The following is a 22,511-nucleotide window of genomic DNA, read 5'->3' as shown; positions in this document are numbered from 1 at the left end:
TCATCGCACAAATTGGGATTTGAAGCTAACATCAGCTCTATGGGCTTATCGTACTGCGAATAAAGTGGCTATTAATTGTACACCATTCAAGATGGTATATGGCCAAGAAGCAGTTTTGCCATGGGAGTCTGTCATTCCTAGTCTATGGGTAGCTTCACATGAAGGTTGGGATAGTAACCCTTTAGTTGAGCATTTATATATCTTTGAGCGGTTAGATGAAGAGAGGCAATTGGTTGTGCAAAATGCACTTGTAGAGAAGGATAGGCAAAAGAAATGGTTTGATCTTAATTTGAAGAACAAGAATATCAAGGTTGGGGATAAAGTTCTTATGTATGGAGTGTGTAACGAGAAGAAAAAGCTTAAATATGCAGAAGAAGGACCATATAAAGTATGCGAAATCACCCCACAAGGTATCATTCATGTGGAAACTCTTGATGGAGTGGAAACCATTGGATTCCTAAATGGGAGTAAATTTAAAAGATATTATGATTCTTTAGGCCAAGAGGAGCTACATGCCATTCATTAAAAAAAGGTAGCCAAGGCATCAAAAGAATTGAAAAAGATACAAGCTCAAGCCGAGGCTCAAGAGCAACAACAACGTATTAGGCGCCAACGAGATGCTAAACTTGGAGTTACACATGCATTTCACGTTGAATCAGAGGACAATTTGGAATATTTTGACCCACCTGTACGATACCCCATCGAGTTAAATAGCACCTATGGGAAAGTGTTATATAACGCTTTATTGGACACAAGAGCTAAGCATAATCTGTTATCCTATGGAGTGTAGGGCTAGTTAGGAAAGTCGTCTTTATCCGCCGAGAGTACCATCCAAGTCAAGGGTATTAACAAGAACAAAACTAATGTCTTTGGAATCTTGCACACTCGTGTCAGTTATGACAATGGGATAGTGGCTCAAAGCTTTTTGGTCATGCTTGTGGGTGCTATGGAGGGCAACATAAACATGGGATGTAAGTGGATGTTTGCAACCAAGTGTACTATCGATTAGGTAGCGGGGAGTATCATGATGCAGAAACAAACTCTCAAGCAACAATCCCTGAGTTATTGCCGAGGGAACACATAATGGAACATTGCATATTCAAGAGGTTGAAACATCTATCCCTATGGCACAACCCTTTAGAGCTTCAACTTCTGTGGCTAAAAAAAAGAATGAGGCACCCAAGACTCAATGTCATTTGTCAAGGGCAACACAGAAATGGGTCCTTAAATCTTCGTTAAACAACCACTTTTGATGCTCAATCTGATTCACCAAAGACTTGAAGAATGAGGCACATATGTTTAGTCTTATGGATGAGCCTTGAGGTTAGGAGGCTGTGACTTTAGGTTAACTCATTTACTTGACCACTAATCCTAGTTGGTAAAATTATCTGAGTGTTTGAGACATTAGGAGTGTTTTAGGCTTAGAGAAGCTTGCTCACATCAACAATGAAAGACACTAGTGAGAATACAAAGGAAATGGAAGCAAAAAACAAAAGTACCACAAAGGTAAAATATCAAGCTGGAAGAGAAATCCCGACTTAATTAGGCACTTCACTCACATGTATTGTCTATAGTACTAGAGCAAAAAGCCTCGAAAATACAAAATAAGCACAACATGAAAAAGACTTCCATTAAGCTTAAAGTGAAAAATTCAAGCTCTTATTTGGATTTGTGAGAGTTAGGTGGCTAATTAAAGCTGAAAGACACACTTGGGGACTCTTGCATTTAGATAATCTTCCTAACTTCACTACTACTAGAGTAGTTGTTTTAACCTTAGCCATACCTACCTAATTGATAGATTCATCCATAAGCCCAAAACTCTTGATTGATTAATGTCATCAAAGTGCAATTTATTTGTCCTTAATGGCAATGTAGCATTTCATAATTCTTTGCAATTACTCATGTCCTCGTGTAATTTACATTTCCCTCATGCTTTATTGCTATACAGTTCCGCTTGCATACTCTCACGGTGAATTTGTTGTACAGACAAGCTATCCCAGATGCTCTACCACCTCAATGAACGAGCTTCACCTCACTAGCTTCGAGGACATAATCTACAACAGGAACGGGGGCATGTTAACATATGATGGAGACGCGTGTGATGATGTTTTTATGGGTCATGCAGTGGAGTCAGCACTGATGGGCGAATATGAAGCTAGATGCGGCCCAATTAACATCCACAGATATCACATTGTTTTGAGTCAGGGAACGGGCTTGTCGGTCTTATAGGTGACTGGGTGATCGTCAATGAGAGGCGCACCACATATCTCAATTGACATTAATTTTTACTTTGACCGGCTATGAAATGCCTTTCATTGCGGTGGCTTTGTTGGCCAAGCATTCCAGGCTACTCAAAAAACCAATGGGCTTGGTTATTTAAAACGCATCAAACGTCATCCCTAGCCGCATCACATCAACGCACCACGAGAGAGAGAGAGAGAGAGAGAGAGAGAGAGAGAGAGAGAGAGAGAGAGAGAGAGAGAGAGAGAGAGAGAGAGAGAGAGAGAGAGAGAGAGAGAGAGAGGGAGATGTTATCATATACATGTGGAAGTGATGTGTGTGAACACATTAGGACCGTCGGGGCATTTTTTCCCTCTTTAGGAGGTTTTTCCCCCCGTTCCTTGTATATACACCCATCACTCTAGGGCTATCTATCTTTCCAATGCACACTAAGTAATACACTCTCTATTGTGTGTCTTGAGCTTCCTTCGTCTTCTCCAAAGCTGTGTGCATTTCTCTGCAACGCTAATTCCGGGTTTACAAGTTGAACGCAAGCCGGATGGTGAGATCTATCGCCATAAGGCTCGACTTGTTGCAAAGGGTTATGCACAACAAAAAGGCATAGATTATGAAGAGACTTTTTCTCGCACGTGTCGTATGACTACTGTGCATTTTCTATGTGCACTGGTAGCTCATTTTGGTTGGGATGTACATCAATCAAACATTTTTACTGCTTTCTTGAATGGTGACATATTTGAGGAAGTTTATGTAACGCAGCCTCGCGGTTTTGTCGTGAAAGGACAAGAGGACAAAGTGTGCAAATGTAAGAAGTCTTTGTATGGGTTGAATCAATCTCCTCATACTTGTTGGTATGAGAAAGATGACACTCATTTGGTCAAACGAGGCTTTCGTAACAGTCCAGCAGAAAGCATATTGTATGTAAAGCGTGAGGGTGATGTACTTCTCATTGTGGTCTTTATGTAGACGATTTGCTGACCACTGGACCAAATGAGAGACATACACATGAATTTAAGGCTGGTTTGAATGCTACTTTCAAGATGAAAGATTTGGGGTTGTTGCATCATTACTTGGGCATATAGTTTAAGCAATGTGATGGCGGTATTGCTTTGTGTCAGAAAAGTTACATAGAAACATTGCTATGTAAGTTTGGACTTGAGGATTGAAAACCTATTGCCACTCCCATGGAAACAGGTTTGAAGTTAAGTCTACATGATGCTGGTGATCCTGCTGATATCACTCTTTACCAAACTGCTGTCGGCTGCCTCATTTATGTATGCAACACGAGGCCGGATATTCAGTTTGCAGTCTCACAGGTCAGCAAATTTATGCATAGCCCATGGTCTAAGCATCGGCATGCTGTCAAGAGTATTTTCCGCTACCTTAGGGACACTTTACATCTTGGCTTGTTTTATCCTAAGGGGGGATCATTGCCGTCAGACTTACATGCTTTTTTGGACTCAGATTGGACTGGTTGTTTTGACATGCGAGTGTCCGAAAGTGGCTTTTGTTTCATGCTTGGCAGTTCATGTATATCATGCAGCAAAAGCAAGGGGAATCTCCTAGGTAATTTGGGAATTTTAATTTTTTTAGTGCCAGTAGTAGTTGTACACAATAGTAGTAGTAGGGGGCACCGACTGAGTTTTATTCATAAAATAAAGAGGAACTGGGACATATTCTGTGTGTGTGTGTGTGTGTGTGCGCCTTTTTGTTTTGGAGCGCGAGCTGACCTGGACCTTCTCTCTCTCTCTCTCTCTCTCTCTCTCTCTCTCTCTCTCTCTATTGTGGATAGCCCAGTTGGTCCTTCTTTATCTCTCTCACGCCTGACAACATGGTTTTTCTCTCACTCCCCCCCCCCCCCCCCTCTCTCTCTCTCACACTCTCTTGCATGATAGAGTGCAAGGGTCTCTCGGCACTGTATGGAGCCAGATAGAGGGCACATCTGTGTGTGTGTGTGTGTGTGTGTGTGTGTGTGTTTGGTTTTGGAGCGCGAGCCGACTTGGACCTTCTCTCTCTCTCTCTCTCTCTCTCTCTCTCTCTCTCTCTCTCGGATAGCCCAATTGGCCCTTCTTTCTCTCTTTCACACATGACAGCACGGGTTTTCTCACTCCCCCCCCCTCTCTCTCTCACTCTCTTGCATGACAGAGTGCAAGGGTCTCTCTGCACTGCATGGAGCCAGATAGAGGGCACATCCATCCATCTCTCTCTCTCTCTCTCTCTCTCTCTCTCTCTCTCTCTCTCTCTCTCTCTCACACACACACACACACACACACACACACACACACACACACACACACACACACACTCACTCGCGGTGCAAATAAGAATCGACAGAGGGGAGGTGGAAGGGCAGGGCAAGTACCTCATGGAATAATGGTTCAACACAAAATGGCAAAAAAGCTCGATGCAGGTCCAAGCAGTCATGGTTGGGGTTGGGAACCACAAGCGAACCACAAGCAACAAGGAGATGCTTGGTCAGAAGAGGCAAGGCGAAAGGGGAGGTGCAAAATTTTAGAGGAAGGGTGCGTCGGCATGCAGCTAAAGAGAGGGGGCGGAGCAAGAAGAGGAACTGCATGCAACAAAAGCGAAGGAATCTCAATGCTTGATAAGAAGAGGCAAGGTGAAAGGGGAGGTGCAAACTTTTGGAGGAAGGGTGCGCCGGCATGCAGCTGAAGAGAGGGGGCGCAACAAGAAGAGGAAGTGCGGAGGGAATCTCCTGGGTAATTTAAGGGTTTTTGAGATGAATTGCTTCATTATTTTTAGAAATGATTGCCTTTTTGGGGAGGTTATTTGTGACAAATAACATGCTAATCTCTCAAAAAAAGGATCTCAATAGTCAAGAAATGATAAAAATTGGGGAAAATTACCAAAAAACAACTCTAATTTGTGGAAATTCCAAGAATACCCCTCAAATTTCAAGAATTTACAAATTACCCCCCATGTTTTGTCATTGATGGTGGCGAGAAATAGATTTGTAATGATAGACAAACAGTCTTCTTATCAAAAGAATCAACTTTTTGTCTTTTTGAAAAAAAAAATCCAGTCTAGAGTTGTTTTGGGAGTTATGGAAAATTGGAATGGATTTTGGGAATTTATGACAAGATAGTGCCGAATTCAAGGGGCATTTAAGTGATTTATTGACTACAAATAACTCGAGTAGTTTTTAGCAAAATTTTAGGATATGTCCAAATTACATAATACATTTTGCAAAAAAAAAAGATTTGGTTCAACAAGCAGGAGTGTTAGTTATATATAGAGTGTGAGGTAGAAGAAAATGATAAACATGGTGAGGGAGATAGATATATAGAGTGTCTTGGATGCCTATAAATATATGATATGAGGTTAGCTTGGAAATTCACATATATGCAATTACTTCTGCTTGATTTGTTGGGCAATGGCTTCATCATCATTGAGCAAGGTGAATTTATTTTTAAATATTGTTGGCAATGTCCCTTGTTGATTGATTGCCCAACAAGATATTCGATGGTGAATCCTGTGGACTATGGAGGTTGTGGTGACAGTAAGATGTTTGCCATCATTTCAACTCCAGATGGTGACATTCAAACGCAGGTGGCAAATGGTGTGCAAGTAAATCAACAGTTTCACTATATGTTGGATTCAATCTTGTCTTCAAGGTTTCTGTTGGTCACGCACGACAATGTAAAATTAGCCTCAACACCGAAGGTGGCAACTGTAGAATTCTATGACAGATCCATTGAAGAACAAGGAGAAAGGTCTGCCAAAATTTTATCTGGTAAGACTGATGATTCCTTTCAAGCCCGTGATGAAGAAAAGGCAAGCAATTTAAGTGAGGAACATAACAAAAGATAGAAAAAAGAGTAAAATTTGAGCAATTGGAAAAAACACAAAGTACAATAGAGTATATTGCATTGAATAGCCACAAGTACCCCAAATTAAGCCGAATGATCTCTAGATGTTCAATTAAGAAGCGTGTTGATGAAGTTCCTCAAATATATGATAGGGACTGCGTTTATGAGCTAGACGCTGCACCAGATGGCGTTCCAAAAATGATGGGAATGGATCAGAAGTATGATGGCCATTGTTGGGTTAAGCTTGTTCAGTCTAGAATGAGGTATCCAGCATTGATCAAGAGAAGTAAATGTGGTGGGAACCTCATTTGTAAGAATAGCTCATGCTCAATAAATGCAATGAACGGGTTGCCAAACGGGACTTCTTGGAATGGAAAATTACTAACATCAATTGCTTTTGTTGGTATGTTTAGCTCTGTGGAACATTTAGTTGCTTTCATTGTGGCAATTGTCCAATTCTTCTTCGGGAGTGTCCATGCACTGTCTATTACTTATTGGTTGATTACAATTGGACCCGTTTATTTATACATCTCGATGAAAATGGGGAGTAGTTGAATAGTAATGAGCTACTCTCTGTGCTAGAGGAGATGCGGCCATGTTACCATATACATGTGGTAGTGATGTGTGTGAACACACTAGGACCGCCGGGGCATTTTTTCCTTCTTTAGGAGGTTTTTTCCCCCGTGCATTGTATATACGCCCATCACTCTAGGGCTATCTATCTTTCCATAGCACACTAAGTAACACACTCTCTATTGTGTGCCTTGAGCTTCCTTCGTCTTCTCCAAGCTGTGTGTGTTTCTCTGCAACCCTAATTCCAACAATTGGTATCAGAGCAGGTCACGTCCTCCCGGGCTTAGTCGCCAGCTGCTCCAGCACACGCCTGCTCACTTTCTCCGATTTCAGTGAGCTTTGGCGAGCGTTCGCAGGTCGACAAATATTTTGGGTGAGCTCGAAGAGCTCGGTCTGCTCAGAATTTTGATTTGGGCTCATTTCGGCCTCCGTTTCCACTACGGGCAGTACTGCACAGGCTATTTCGTCATTTTGTGCAGATTTTCTGTCAGTGCCGTTTTCTGCATAACAGGTGCCTTATAGTCTTCTACGGTTTGTGCTATATAGCACAAGTTGTTCCCGCTCCATTTCTCCTATTTTCGAGCAGTTTTCACATCAGGTGCAGCATTTACCATGGCTGACAACAACAACACAGATGTGTTCAAGATGTTTGCTGCTGAGGACAGGTTGGATGGGGACAACTACCCTATGTGGGCTTATATGATGCAACACGTTCTTGTGTCAAAAGGTGTCTGGAACATTGTGCAGGGCATTGATGTACGTCCTGGTTCTGAAGATGTAGGCGATATTGAGGATGTTGCAGGTCTTGCTGCAAGGATTGCAGCTGTTAGAGTTGTTTTGCCTACAGCAGAACAAGCTCGTTGGGATGTTAAGGATGCGCAGGCTCATGCATTGATTGCGTTGTCTGTGAAGCGCACCATTATTCCTCACATCCGTTCAGCAAAATCTGCAAAACAGGCTTGGGATATTCTAGCAGGTCTTTATGCAAGCCGCAATGAGGCTAAAATTGCTTTGCTGCGTAAAGAGCTAGAGTCGAAGATTATGCATGAGGAAGATGATATGGACACTTTCCTTGCTAGTGTCAAGGATATCAATGAGCAACTCATTTCTGCAGGTGAAGTCATTTCTGACAGTTCCCTTGTGCAGACTGTTCTTGATGCCTTACCAGATTCCTACCAGACTTTTGCTAGTACTTGGAGACTGATGACCCAAGGAAATCCTGAAGTTGTCAAGTTTGATGCATTATGCACATTGCTGTTGCAAGAGTCACTTTCTAGAAAAAACAGGACTAGGCAGCGTGCAGTTGAGCAGGCTTTTATTGCTTCTCAAAGAAAGGGTGGTAACAGTAATGCAGCCACTTCTTATGGTTCTGCTGCGAGTGGCAAAAATTCTGTTCCTAATGCTTCTGCTGGCAGCACTTCGTCTGGCAATTCTGGTGATAAGGGCAAAAAGAAGATGCGTTGCCATTATTGTAAAGCCAATGATCACTTGATCAAGTCGTGTCCTAAGTTGAAGGCCAAAGAGGCTAAGAAGAAAGAGGTTGGTTCCACTACAAATGCTGGTTCCACTACAAATGCAGCCATTGTTGAGTCTTCTGTGAAAGGAGATTGTGATGCTGATGTTGATGCAGAATGGGCTTTTAGCGCAGAGTGCACTTACAATCCTGCTGTCCATGATGCATGCTTGTCAGTTGCTGCAGATTCACATGTGTGGTATTTCGACAGTGGTGCTACAAAGCACATTACCTCACATCGTGAATTGTTTACCTCTCTCGAGTCTGTCCCTCATGGGAATTCAGTCACTTGTGCCAACAACGCCTCTTATCCAGTTCAGGGAGTTGGAAAGATTGTGCTCACTGCTGCTAATGGCAGTTCCTTCACACTTGTTGATGCACTTTATGTACCTGGGATCAAGAAGAATCTCTTGTCTGTATCCGCACTTGCTAGACTTGGACTTGTAGTCAAATTTGTGGATGACAGATGTACAGTTCATGATCTCAGTTTTGGTGATGAAATTGTTGCATCTGGGCTTTTGTGCCGTGGGTTGTATAAGCTCACTTTGTATGACAAGTGTGGACAAAATTTTGCAAATGCTGTTGCAGATTCAAGGGCTATTTCAGATGCAAAACTTTGGCATGCACGTTTTGGTCATCTGAATTTTGCCAGTTTGCTGCGTTTGCAGAAATCTGATATGGTTGCTTCTTTGCCGCCTCTTGAAGCACCTATCAAACATGTTTGTGAAGGCTGTATTCTGGGTAAAATGCAGCGTTCTAAGTTTCCAAAGGATGGTTCAGTTAGGGCCACATGCAGGTTGCAGCTTGTGCATAGTGACGTTTGTGGGCCCATGCAAACTCCGTCCTTGGGCAATTACCTGTACTTCGTGACTTTCATTGATGATTACTCCAGGCATGCGTGGGTATTTCCGCTTAAAGCGAAGTCCGAAGTTTTTATGTGCTTCAAACAATTTTTGGCTATGGCTGAAAATGTCTCAAAATGTACTATGGGCACCCTCCGTTCCGATCGAGGGGGGGAGTATATGTCTCATGAATTTAATGCATTTCTGGCTAGTCGTGGGATAAAACACCAATGTACAGTGCCTTATACACCTCAGCAAAATGGTGTTGCTGAGAGGAAAAACAGGTCACTAACGGAAATGGCACGATGTATGGTCAAAAGTCAAGCTTTGCCGCATTCTTTTTGGCTTGAGGCCATCATGTGTGCCACTTATGTACTTAACAGGTGTCCTACGAAAGCTTTGCAGTCTATTACTCCATATGAAGCATGGCATGATAGAAAACCTTCTATTGAGCACATGCGTGTTTTTGGCTGTTTGGCATATGCTTTGGTGCCACAAGTGCAGCGCAGAAAATTGGATGATAAGGCTGTCAAATGTATTTTTGTTGGTTATAGTGCTGAAAGCAAAGGTTACAGGTTGTATCATCCGCAAACAAAACGTATTTTGGTTTCACGGGATGTAGTGTTTGTGGAAGATTCTGTTCAACCCTTGCTGTCATGTACTAGAGACAGTAATGTAAGCTCACAGGACATTTATGACACTTTGTTGCCTCTTTTCAGTGGTGGAAATACGATTGTAAGTTCCAATGAGGCAAATGTACAGCCTATGGGGGTTTCTGAAAATGTTTTAGAACAGCCTATTACTGATGCAGATGTACATGATGTACTTGATGAGGAAAGGGCTGAAAATGAGCAGGCTAGAGGTATGCCAAAATGGCTGGTGCACACTTTGCGTGACAGTAAATTGGATGCACCTTTATCTAGTCGTACTCGTTCAGGCTCTCGCCATGCATCTTATGCATCAGATTGTTATGCTTTGGCTGTGTCTAGTTTACATGATGTTGAGGAGCCTCTGTCTTTTGATGAAGCACAGAATTCAGAAAATTGGATTGCTGCCATGAAATCAGAATATGATGCACTTATAGAGAATGACACATGGACTTTATGTGATTTGCCTCCTGGCAAAAAGGCCATTGGTACGAAGTGGGTTTACAAGTTGAAACGCAAGCCGGATGGTGAGATCGATCGCCATAAGGCTCGACTTGTTGCAAAGGGTTATGCACAACAAAAAGGCATAGATTATGAAGAGACTTTTGCTCCCACTTGTCGTATGACTACTGTGCGTTTTCTATGTGCATTGGCAGCTCATTTTGGTTGGGATGTACATCAATCAGACATTGTTACTGCTTTCTTGAATGGTGACATATTTGAGGAAGTTTATGTAACGCAGCCTCGCGGTTTTGTCATAAAAGGACAAGAGGACAAAGTGTGCAAATGTAAGAAGGCTTTGTATGGGTTGAAGCAATCTCCTCGTGCTTGGTATGAGAAAGCTGACACTCATTTGGTTAAACGAGGCTTTCGTAACAGTCCAACAGAAAGCACATTGTATGTAAAGCGTGAGGATGATGTATTTCTCATTGTGGTTCTTTATGTTGATGATTTGCTGATCACTGGACCAAATGAGAGACATATTGCTGAATTTAAGGCTGATTTGAATGCTACTTTCAAGATGAAAGATTTGGGGCTGTTGCATCATTACTTGGGTATATAGTTTAAGCAGTGTGATGGTGGTATTGCCTTGTGTCAGAAAAGTTACATAGAGACATTGCTATGTAAGTTTGGACTTGAGGATTGCAAACCTATTGCCACTCCCATGGAAACAGGTTTGAAGTTGAGTCTACATGATGCTGGCGATCCTGCTGATGTCACTCTTTACCAAACTGCTGTTGGCTGCCTCATTTATGTATGCAACACGAGGCCAGATATTCAGTTTGCAGTCTCGCAGGTCAGCAGATTTATGCATAGCCCAGGGTCTAAGCATTGGCAGGCTGTCAAGAGGATTTTCCGCTACCTTAGTGGCACTTTACATCTTGGCTTGTTTTATCCCAAGGGGGGATCATTGCCGCCAGACTTACATGCTTTTTCGGACTCAGATTGGGCTGGTTGTTTTGACACGCGAGTGTCCACAAGTGGTTTTTGTTTCATGCTTAGCAGTTCATGTATATCATGGTTGAGCAAGAAGCAACCTACTGTGGCCACTTCGAGTTGTGAGGCTGAGTACAGGGCAGTCTTCACAGCTACGGTTGAGTGTGTATGGCTCAGACGCCTTATGGCTGACTTGGGTGTTGGACAGGACACTGCCAACACTATCTACACTGACAGTCAGAGCGCATTGGCAGTTGCGAGGAACCCAGTTTTTCATGCTCGCACAAAGCACATTGAGGTGCATTACCACTATGTCAGGGAGAGGCTCTCAGCAGGAGAGATCAGCTTGGCTTATGTGCCAACACAGGACAACCTTGCAGATCTTTTCACAAAGGCATTGTCTCGTGAGAAGCTTGAAGCTTTCCGCAAAGCTTTGGGCTTACTCCCCTTTGTGGACTGATCCTGTCCTCAGGGCATGGCACTGAAAACATGCCAGCTCTCGTTCACCGCATCACTCCAGGGGGGATTTGTTACCATATACATGTGGTAGTGATGTGTGTGAACACACTAGGACCGCCGGGGCATTTTTTCCTTCTTTAGGAGGTTTTTTCCCCCGTGCATTGTATATACGCCCATCACTCTAGGGCTATCTATCTTTCCATAGCACACTAAGTAACACACTCTCTATTGTGTGCCTTGAGCTTCCTTCGTCTTCTCCAAGCTGTGTGTGTTTCTCTGCAACCCTAATTCCAACAGGCCACTAATTCATACACAGAGGTAAAGCTCTCTCCTATCTAATATATGTATAATGTGTGCTCCCTCTATATGTTCGTACTTGCATCTTTGTGGTTTGTTACTCAGATTCAAACATTGGATGCGAGAAGCTGCAACGACACGTATTGGTGTTGGTGCAGAGTCCCAATTTGATTTGGCTCAAAAACAGTTGCAGCTACAAGTTTTTTTACGGCTTACTTTTTCCAAGACAATCCACAGATCAAAGCAAAAGATGTCATGTGTTCAAAATGTTAGTCAATGGCCCATGATCTGGTGTTGAGTTTGTAAATAGAATGCGGTAAGATGGTAGTGGAGACCTCCGAAAAGGCTGGGTTTTCTTTGATCACGTTTGTAGAGTAGCAGAATGGACAACAATGGCAACCCATGTCTATGACCCTGCGTAAGACCTATTGACATATTGACCCTATTCTTTTTCTTTTGTTTGTAGCAAAGATTAATCAATGCACCCAAAAAATGCAAACAATAGCCATTTACGAGATGAAAGAGGAAGACACACAAATGCAAACCATGTTTTGGAAAATGATGAATTCAATGCTTTTGGAAAGTGGGCACCTTCTAGAAGATTTTAGAGGATTCATGGCAGATGAGGCTGGGGCAAATTGGAGAGCTGTTCGATCTGTATTCAATGGAGGGCCTATCAATATTATGGAGGAAGAGAATGTTCTTGCTTGTTTCATTGGGAGCAAAGTTTGCAAATTCACACCATGCAATACGTGCATCAAAATTTCCGGGACGAGCACAATTGTCTGTGTGAACTTTGACGAGGAGCGAGGATGAGGCAACAAGCTTGTATTGGACTATTCGAGCTTGGTGGGCAACTAGTAAAGTATTCGATGGTAACTTATCCTAAATGGATTGTTGGCTCAGTTGGTGGCACGTGTGTTACCCTCTTTGGAGAAAGCACTTTGTTGGGGTAAAACTATGTAGAATATGTATTAGTGGCATGTAAAATTATGTACTTCAATGCATTACCTAGATTCTTTTTTATGTTGCAGGAAGTAGATGATTTGTCATACATTCCAACCACAAACCTTGCAGAAACAAAGCATGCCAGCTAGCTAGCCGACGAGGGAAACAAAGAATTGTTGAGCTTGTACAAAGCATGCATTTTTTATCTATCAAACTCATTGTTGCAAAATGTGAAGATGCTTGCTTTTGTTGAAGGTAGATATCATGGAGCAGGTCCATCAACAGAAAATCTTGGTCGACGCGCACAACAAGGAAAAGCACCAGGTCCAACAATCATTGCTAAAGACATTGACGATGGTTTAGGAGGTACGCCCCTATGTTAAAGACTAGCAATGGATGGAGATAATATTACAGTAGCCAGAAGAGGTGCAAAAATGCTAGTGCAGGCATTGTGAGGAGGAGAACGCGCCGCATCGACCTGAATATATTACACAGAACGTTCCTTGCAATCGTCGAGGAACACAAACAACATTTACAATGGCAGCTCAAGAGGTCAAAGATAACGAGAGTAGTATGGTAGTAGAAGAGATAGATATTCATAAGACAATGTGGGCACTGCGTCGTATACCAAAGGGTAGTAGAGTTCAAGGTCAAGGGTGGTTGGGTTCTAGATTTGGTAAGTGCAAGAAAAACATAAAGAACACTGGTGCAGGTGCGGTTGCACCATCCTTTTGAGGGATTCGTACATCGGAAAGAGGTGGTTCCATTGGTCAGGGAAGCGCTTCAAAGGCACAATTCATGTGGTTTTGCAATGATAGTGTGGCTTGCACGTGGAAAATTTGCAACACAATCGCTCAATGCCCTACAAGAGTACCTACAACTTGGCATGTGGAGAAGGGAACAAACATAAATGCCTTGGAGATGTTGGATTTGGAGACAGGGGGCTTCACAGTAAATAAGATCGCAACAAGGAAAACCAACAATGTGCGCTATCGGCCAAGCGTATCAATTGAGGCCTCTAAGAGAATTGAATCAGCCATAACCATGGAGGCACATGTTATTCAACACATTGTTGTAAAGGCAGGCATGCATGAAAAATTGATGGTGGAGGCATCTTCTTCTCAAGTTCGAGGAGAGAAGTACGAAGTGCATGTTGCCAATAGTCCGATGTGTACATGTGGAGACTTTGTAGAACGAGTGGCACAAAGTAAACCATATATGGCGTGTAAGCACATATACTACATTTTCCTACGCTATTTTGGCTTGGATTTGAACCACAGTATGTTCATCCATTAGAGCAAGCTTACAAATGAAGATCTGCTGCGTGTGTTCAATTGTAGACGTGCAATATAATTTCCATTGAGTGCTTGCAACTTTGTATGTAATTGTGGAGTGATTTTGTATTGAAACGCTTTTAATGAGAATTCCATCTTCAAGATGATGTCATCTAAATTTTTTGGAAATTGTCGACTTTGTGCATAACATGTTTCTTTGTTGGTTGGCACTAAATGTTTTGCAGTTTGTCTACTTGGAGCTTACCATATTACTTTGTTTATATATGCTATGTGCTTGGTTGAAGTCATTTTGCAGTTCGTCTGCTTCGTGCATAACTTATTTCTTTGCTAATAGATGATGTGTACTAAACTAAAATTGTGATCTGTGTTGTGACTCACATGTCCTGAAACTGTGGATCGTACCATATTGTCCTTTGAATATGGTTCTAGCGTAAGTTTTATCAAAGACAACCATAGTTTGAAAATTCTAAGGGATTGATAAATGACAAAGAAAGCTCTCTCCATCAATAGAGGAGGGAGCTAGAAAATATTACCCAAGTAAAAGAAAATGAAAAAGCTCCCTCAAAAGCTTCCTTCAAAAGCTCTCTCCATACTCGTCCCCCTCCTGGGTAATTTAAGGGTTTTAAATTTTTTTAGTGCCAGTAGTAGTTGTACACAATAGTAGGGGCCCCGGTTTTTTATTCGTAAAATAAAGAGGATCTAGGATAGATCCTCTCTCTCTATTTTTTCGTTTTGGAGCGCAAACCGACCTGGAATCTCTCTCTCTCTCTCTCTATTGTGGGCAGCCTAACCGACCCTTCTTTCTCTCTCACGCCGGACAATAGGGGTCCTCTCTCTCTCTCTCTCATGCGCGACTATGTGCAAGGGTCTCTCTGCTCTATGTGGAGCCAAATAGAGGCCACATCTCTCTCTCTCTCTCTCTCTCTCTCTCTCTCTCTCTCTCTCTCTCTCTCTCTCTCTCTCTCTCTCTCTCTCTCTCTGCGCAAATGAGAATCGATAGAGGGGAGGTGCAAGGGCAGGGCAAGTACCTCATGGATTAATGATTTCAGCACAAAAATGGCAAGAAAGCTCGATGCAGGTCCAAGCAGTCATGGTTGGGGTTGGGAACCACAATCGGCAAGCAGATGCTTGATCAGAAGAGGCAAGAGGAGAGGGGAGGTGCAAATTTCTAGAGGAAGGGTGCGCCGACAAGCGGCCAAAGAGAAGGGGCGGAGCAAGAAGAGGAAGCGCATGCAGTGAAAGCGGGATAATTTGGGGGTTTTAATTTTTTTAGTGCCAGTAGTAGTTGTACACAATAAAGCGTATTTTTTGCCATAAAAAAGTGAATGCCTTTGCCCTTTGGGCAACATTTATTTCGAGCACTATGGACTACTCCTAGAGTCCCATGATCTGGCTTCGTCACTATACACGGGGTCGAGGTTCAGAGGGGATCTAGGGTCCAAATTTGGGGGCACGGTGCGACTTTGGTCTTAGTCGTTCGATCCCCTAGTGAATTAGGGGTGAACCATGGTAGAGAACGTCAGCCATGTAGACATGGTCACCAACGTGCACTAGTGTGGCGATAGGGCTAACTCGTGATGGTAGGACTTTGTGTTGGAATCGGCCCGCGAAGCTGGCAAACTAGGGGTGAACTTGGGGTGGGTAAACTAAGGGTGCCCCTAGCCTAGTTCACCCTTGATCCTAGATAACTAGTCTTGCATTTTACTCTATTCCAATTTCCATCTATGCTAACGAATCATGGATAATGGGACTGGGGCCACTGGGCCACTGGCCCCGGCCCCCGGGACTTTGGAGCCAAGTTGGGGCCCAAGTTCCAACCTGCTGGCCCGCAATTGTGCGTCTCCATACAGACACAGATTCGACGCAGGCACAGAGAGAGAGAGAGAGAGGAGAGTCGGGACCCAAGAGGGTATACAAAGCAGAGAGGCGCTAGCGGCTACACACACAGCAAGCTGAGGAGAGAGAGAGAGAGAGAGAGAGAGAGAGAGGGGAAACCTACCTACATGCCCAAAATTCCACGAGTCTGATTGGATTAGAGCGTGCAATTTGGGGTCTCGAGACGCAGGATTCTCTCCTGCTGGACCACGCACCATGCTCGATCGTACGTTCCCCACCTTGTGAGCTTCTCAGCTCAGCGCAACCCTTTCAGATGACAAAAGTGCGCCAGGGTTTATCCCTCCTCCAAATTCTGCTATCATTGCGCTCACTCGTCGTTTCAAGCTCCTCTTCTTCTTAGCGGTTTCTCAGAGAGAGAGAGAGAGAGACGGTTCCTCGCTCTCGAGTTAGACAGCTTTTTCGCAGAACATTGTTCTCTTTATGCAGAGAGAGAGAGAGAGAGAGAGAGAGAGAGAGAGTAGGCGTGCTTCTGTGGGCTTGCCAGTACACAGATTGTGTTGAAAATAAGGTCTCACTTTCTCTTTTCCTCTTCTTCTTCGTTTTCCTTTTCTGCTTCTTCCCCTCTCTCTTCCACACCTATACATACAAACAGAGTCACTGCTTATGCATACACGCTCATGATGTGACCAACTTCCGACGTATCGGCTGAAGGGGCTGACGCATTGGCATGATTGCCTCCATCAAGAGACGATTGGAGTACCATTCTGTACAAAATGGAGGGGAGACAGTCTAATGAGCTGGGGGTTCTTGTGTCACCTACGACGGTTGCAATTTTGGCGGAGGGGGTGGTGGATGGGGCAAGAGCAGATGGTGAGCGGGAGATAGAGGCAAATGTGCAGAACAAGGCATGCTCTGACTCTGCTCCTGCATCGGAAGAGTCGGTTCTTGACTGGGACATCTCCCTTTCATGCCATGGAAGCCACAGCAAGCAGCAGCCAAGGGAAGCAGCAGCAGGAAACCAGCTTACAGAGAATAGTGCTGCCTACTTCTTATGGCCTCCTGTATGCCCTCCCCATGGTAGTGCGGGCGAAAGGGCTGACTACTTCAAAGGTCTCCAAAAGGATGTCAACTTCAAATGTTTTGGGTCGACGCCCTCTGGTCAGCAAGCCTCCAACCTCTATGAGCTCATGACTATCCGAGCTTATAATAGCAGGTTGCTGCGGCGTGTTAGCCTTGGCACTGCTGTTGGATTTCGCACTCGGAAGGGTGTACTCACTGAAATTCCTGCAATCATTGTGTTCGTAGCTCGCAAGGTTGAAAAAGCTTGGCTTCATGAAAGTCAGATGCTCCCTGTCCATCTTGAGGTAAGGTTTTAAATAAATCTTGCTGTCCTCCTTGCTTGTGAGAGAGAGCTGTCCTCCTTGCTTGAGAGAGAGAGAGAGAGAGAGAGAGAGAGAGAGAGAGAGAGAGATTTTATTATCGTCCTCGGAGGTCAAATATGACCTATGGGACCAAAGTTACATGTGATGTAGTATGTGTATGGCTGATGAGTGACTCTCGATGCTCCAAAATTGTAGTGATGAGAGTCGCAATGGAGAGCCCACACTTTGGCTGGGAGAGGAAAGTGTGTAGGTCTAAGTTATGCCTGAAAATGTGAGAGAAGCAAGTTCGGATGTGATCAAAAGCTGAGCACTCTAGTAGTGTGTGGTTCAGAGAGAGATAGATAGATAGATAGATAGAGAGAGAGAGAGAGAGAGAGAGAGAGAGAGAGAGAGAGAGAGAGAGAGAGAGGCTATGTTTTTTGGTTCAGAAACAAACTCTTGGAGTTGCCTGTATATGATGGCATTACATGTAGGTGGTACTCTTAACAAAATTTTACCTTTGCCTAAAGCTTGGGCTTGTTTGTAAATTTTCTGTTGAGTCGCATTATTCCTTTGGTTTCTCCTGATTTTGGAATATGACGGATATTCTTTTTCGATGACTTCTTCAAATTTTTCGGTTTTTTGGGGTTGTCTGTTTTAGCTACCAAACTATGAAAATGGTGTGTAGGTCATTCTTTCTGGGGCAAAGGTGTAGAGTGACATCCTTTTCGAATTGCAGGGGCCCGGAGGTGTCTGGTGTGACGTAGACGTGGTGGAGTTTTACTATCATGGTGTACCAGCATTTACCCCCAAGGAGCAAGTTTACACCGAGTTGGCCGAAGGGTTAAGAGGAAACGATCCCTACATTGGACCTGGATCACAGGTATAGAGGGCTATGTGTTTTGTAAGTAAACTTTTTCTGGCATGGATATTATCCTGAGTTGAAAGGCTACTAGAATTGTGAACCAGGTTGCCAGCCAAGAGACAATAGGGACTCTTGGCGCCATAGTTCGAAGCAGAACGGGGGCTCGTCAAGTCGGGTTCTTGACCAACCGGCATGTAGCAGTAGACCTCGATTATCCAAGCCAGAAGATGTTTCATCCACTGCCTCCTAATGTGGGGCCAAGTGTCTATTTGGGAGCCGTCGAAAGAGCCACATCATTCATCACAGATGAAGGATGGTATGACATCTTTGCAAGCACAAATCCAGGTAACTTCTCTTCACCCGCGTGGTTGTTAGCCCGTGTTTAGTTCATATAGCAAAGTAAGTATTTACTAGTCTGGATTTCCTCCTAACTTGTTATGCATGTTACAGAGACATTTGTGCGGGCAGATGGTGCATTTATCCCATTTAGTGATAGCTTCGACATGGCACAGGTCACTACCGCAGTAAAGGGAGTTGGTGAAATGGGGGATGTTTCTGTTGTCGATTTGCAGGCTCCCATCAAAAGCATTGTGGGGAAACAAGTCACGAAGGTTGGGAGAAGCTCGGGACTGACAACGGGTACCATAATGGCATATGCACTAGAATACAATGATGAGAAAGGCATTTGCTTTTTGACAGATTTTTTGATAGTGGGAGAAAATCAGCAAGCCTTTGATCTTGAAGGTGATAGTGGCAGCCTTATTTTGATGACTGAAGATTGGCGAAAGAAGCCTCGTCCAGTTGGTATAATTTGGGGTGGTACTGCCAATCGGGGACGGTTGAAATTGCGGAATGGATATGGGCCTGAAAACTGGACAAGTGGTGTGGATCTTGGGCATCTTCTAGCATGGCTTCAGCTCGATTTGATTACAAGTGACACTGCTCTTCAAGGTAAAATGATGAACCAACACCTCTCCTATTATCATGGTGTTTTGGTTTGGTCCAGCTTTAATGTTGTCCACTTCAAATGTTGTTTAGCTGAGAATGGTAGATGTAGTTCTCGTGGAGGATTGGCCGGTGTTTTTGTTTTCTAAAAAACAAAAGAAGGGCCTGGCAGACCTAGAATAAGATGTGCATGCAGAAAGTCAAAACAGAGTAGTTGCCCATGGCATTTGACTGACTGTTTCCATGACTAAATCTCTCCCTTGCACATCCTTGTGCAAAGCGAAATTTTTTCCAGGACACAGCTGGTTATGGAGTTTTTTGGATAACTCTGCCATGAGTTCACCTTCTTGCATTCTACTCAGAGATGAAATTGCGTTCACTATAAAACACATGGTCCCTAAGGAGGGACCACATGTTACAGATGGTTATGGAGTTTTTTGGATAACTCTGCCATGAGTTCACCTTGAATTCTACTAAGAAGTGAACTTGTGTTGTCACTATAAAACATGTGGTCCCTAAGAAAGGATATAGGACCCAAATTAGGTGACGCTGCATGGGCTTGGTTTGATCTTCACCTTGCAATCGCCAGGTAAACTAGGGTAAAGTAGGGCAAGGTGTACAACCTCCATGCTGTATGGAATTGTGATGCGCGATAGCGTGGTGGTAAGGCTTTCGCGTTGGGACCATCAGGTCCCAAGCTCAATCCTGTGCGATGCAAGGGTAGTAAACTAGGGGTGGATGAGGCGGTGAACTTGGGCATGCACATGGATCCATATCGGCTTTTCCAGAACGATAATGGATGTGGGTAGTGGAAAGGGACTCGGACCTTGTTTTTGGTGTGTGGGGTAGGAAGTTCAAGTAGCTGATTAAAGAATTAGCTACACCTTCAGGCAGTGTTTATGGTGCAAAGATCTTTACATTTTGTTTGTTGAAATCTTGTGCAATGTGAACAACAGGGAAAATAATCAACCTCAAGCTCGAGTTTGCCTCGTGCGGAGTCTGAAAGCAGTGTTAGCTTAAGTAAAGGCTATCAGAAGTTCACTTAGATTTGGGTCATTTGGGCTATATATTTATGAGCCAAGACCTAGATGGCAGTTGTCTTGGAACCTTAGCTCTAGTCTTGTCTTGCACTCTCTGTGTTGACTCTACTGAATTGTGGGTTTTTTTTGGAAGTGTATCAAATGCTCTTTTTGCTCTCTACCTGAGGCATCGAATTTATTGAACTTGCAGAGGCTGTAGAGGAACAAAGAAGGCTGAAAATCGGCAGATCGGTTATGGGAGACTTTTTGCCAAAGTGTCCCGGGAGTATGGCCAGGTCCCAAGAAGCCAGTCATCACTTGAAATTCCTACAGCAAGGGAAGGTGGTTGTCGTGGAGAGAGCAGATTCGCTTGATTTCGAGGATCTAAGAGAGGCGGCCTGTCAAGGCCGTGAACTTGAAGCTGATGTGCCTTCTGTGGATAGTATTCAAGAGATAGATTTTGGAATTCAACACGATGACCGTAGCAGAAAGCAACCATGGCCACATGATTTCAAAAACTCTGGCAATGGAGAAACCCTTCTTGGTTTGGATCTTAATGAGAAGATTCCTAAACGCAGGCGACAATGAGACACAATGCCTGTTTTAGCATAGCCTTCACCGTCCTGTATCTTGCCTTGAGCTCCCTGCCTGTAATTAATTTTTACTTTTTTGCCGGAGCTCTCTGTCGCAATTAGTGAGTACTGAAGTATTTTCAAATTTGTTTTTACACAGGACTTTCTGAAAACTTGAGATTAAAATGCACGCAGCACTATTGTTAGTTTGTCGAGTTCGCCGTAGTTACGCAGCTTCTTATAACATCGATTTAATTGACGACCATTGTATTATCACCCGGGCGCCCGTGGCCTAATGGATAAGGCACTTGACTTCTAATCAAGGGATCGTGGGTTCGAGTCCCACCGGGCGTGTGGCACACGTAAGCTTTTGTAGTTGAAATAATCGTCAGTACTTCCTGAATATAGTTAACGAGGAGAATTGCATGTTCATGTGGCTAAAATAATTATTAGTAAGTACTTCCTCAATGTAGTTAACCCGTGGGATAATGGACATTTTGGGTTCTATTCCCCATATAAACACCTGAGTAGTAAACCCTTTAGCCCCCCACCTCCGCCCCCCAAATTATTATCTCTTCTCACCATTTTATTTTCTTCGTAGGATTTGCTCGCTTAACGTTCACAAAATTTACGAGCCGGACAAATTCATATGAGACGGCCCTTTAGCCCCCCACCTCCGCCCCCCAAATTATTATCTCTTCTCACCATTTTATTTTCTTCGTAGGATTTGCTCGCTTAACGTTCACAAAATTTACGAGCCGGACAAATTCATATGAGACGGCCCTGATCGGGTGTGCAACACTCTACTACCCTACTCGTTCATCTCACCTTTTATTCATTTATTGGCGAGATGCTTCCACCCCCAACTCAATTTTTGCTCCTAGTCTTCTTTGAAGGCTTCAACTTCCAAAAATGATATACAGGAGAGTTGAACCTAATCACCAGAGAGTTCCAACTCGTTTTCAGTTGTCGTAGACCACTCCAATGCTCCCACCTCGGTGTTGATGACACCTCTCTATAATTACAAAAAGACTAGAACATTGCAACACACCCTTGCTCTCCCTGTGCTGCTAGCTTCTTCTACCCACTCAGCTCATGCCCGCCTCCCGAATTCCTCTCGTCTGCCTCCTCTGTGCATGCTACCAAGAATGACCCCAATTTTTGATTTTCTCCCAGTCGCTACCCCCTACTCGAGCCATACTAGACGTCTCCCACGTTCGCCAACCCAATGTAGAGGTTGCCAAACTTTTTGAGCTCTCTTGAGATCGTTCCTACAGACTACGATGAAAAGTAACATTGGTGCTTCATCCAGCCATCCATAAACTTGCTCCCAAGAGTTCAATGCTTCACGAAGGCCTTATATAGGCCAACCAGCCCCTCTCGCCAAAAACATAACTTCTAACAAAAGAAAAAAAGGACACACTTAAAACTTTTGGATTCTTAGGGTAAAATTTGAAGCTTTTGTCGGCATTTACACAAGACCTTGCAACAAGGCAAGCTTGGAATCTGTCTGGGGTTTTGGTTTAAGGAAAGCTAGGAATCTATCTTTGGTTTCGGGAAAAATAATATGTATTGGCAATCTGTCATCAATATATGGTGGATATCCAAAGAGATTTTCATCGCTATAGTGGATAACCAAAAGCGATGGGACCTAGACTAAGACATCTACTTCTACTTATATATTAAGAAGAGAGGTTTAACATCCACGTGATTGCAAGCATGGGATGATCACCCTTCCCTCTCGTTTGTTGCCATCTACATGGTGCCCCTTTGGCACTAGGCGTTGCACCTACCACTCCTCCGCAACTTGCCAAGGAGGCATCCATTTGGTTGC

General features: G+C 43.7%; 1 protein-coding gene and 1 non-coding gene across 2 annotated transcripts; both read left to right on the top strand.

Annotated features, from left to right (window-relative positions):
• Window positions 1–16,013: 16,013 nt before the first annotated feature.
• LOC147464118 (protein NARROW LEAF 1-like) lies at window positions 16,014–20,782 on the top strand. The gene is made up of 5 exons (XM_086492947.1): window positions 16,014–17,279; window positions 18,016–18,159; window positions 18,246–18,486; window positions 18,592–19,092; window positions 20,317–20,782. The coding sequence occupies exons 1-5, from the start codon at window positions 16,689–16,691 to the stop codon at window positions 20,691–20,693; spliced, it is 1,854 nt and encodes a 617-aa protein (XP_086349073.1). The 5' UTR covers window positions 16,014–16,688; the 3' UTR covers window positions 20,694–20,782.
• Window positions 20,783–20,958: 176 nt separating this feature from the next.
• On the top strand, window positions 20,959–21,031 carry TRNAR-UCU (transfer RNA arginine (anticodon UCU)). The gene has a single exon. It is a non-coding gene; the product is annotated as a tRNA-Arg (tRNA).
• Window positions 21,032–22,511: the final 1,480 nt, after the last annotated feature.

This window comes from Adiantum capillus-veneris, chromosome 2, assembly GCF_014529385.1.
Source record: "Adiantum capillus-veneris isolate H3 chromosome 2, ASM1452938v2, whole genome shotgun sequence".
NCBI lineage: Eukaryota > Viridiplantae > Streptophyta > Polypodiopsida > Polypodiales > Pteridaceae > Adiantum > Adiantum capillus-veneris.
The sequence above is the reverse complement of the archived record's forward strand: the minus strand, read 5'-3'. Positions and strand labels throughout refer to the sequence as shown.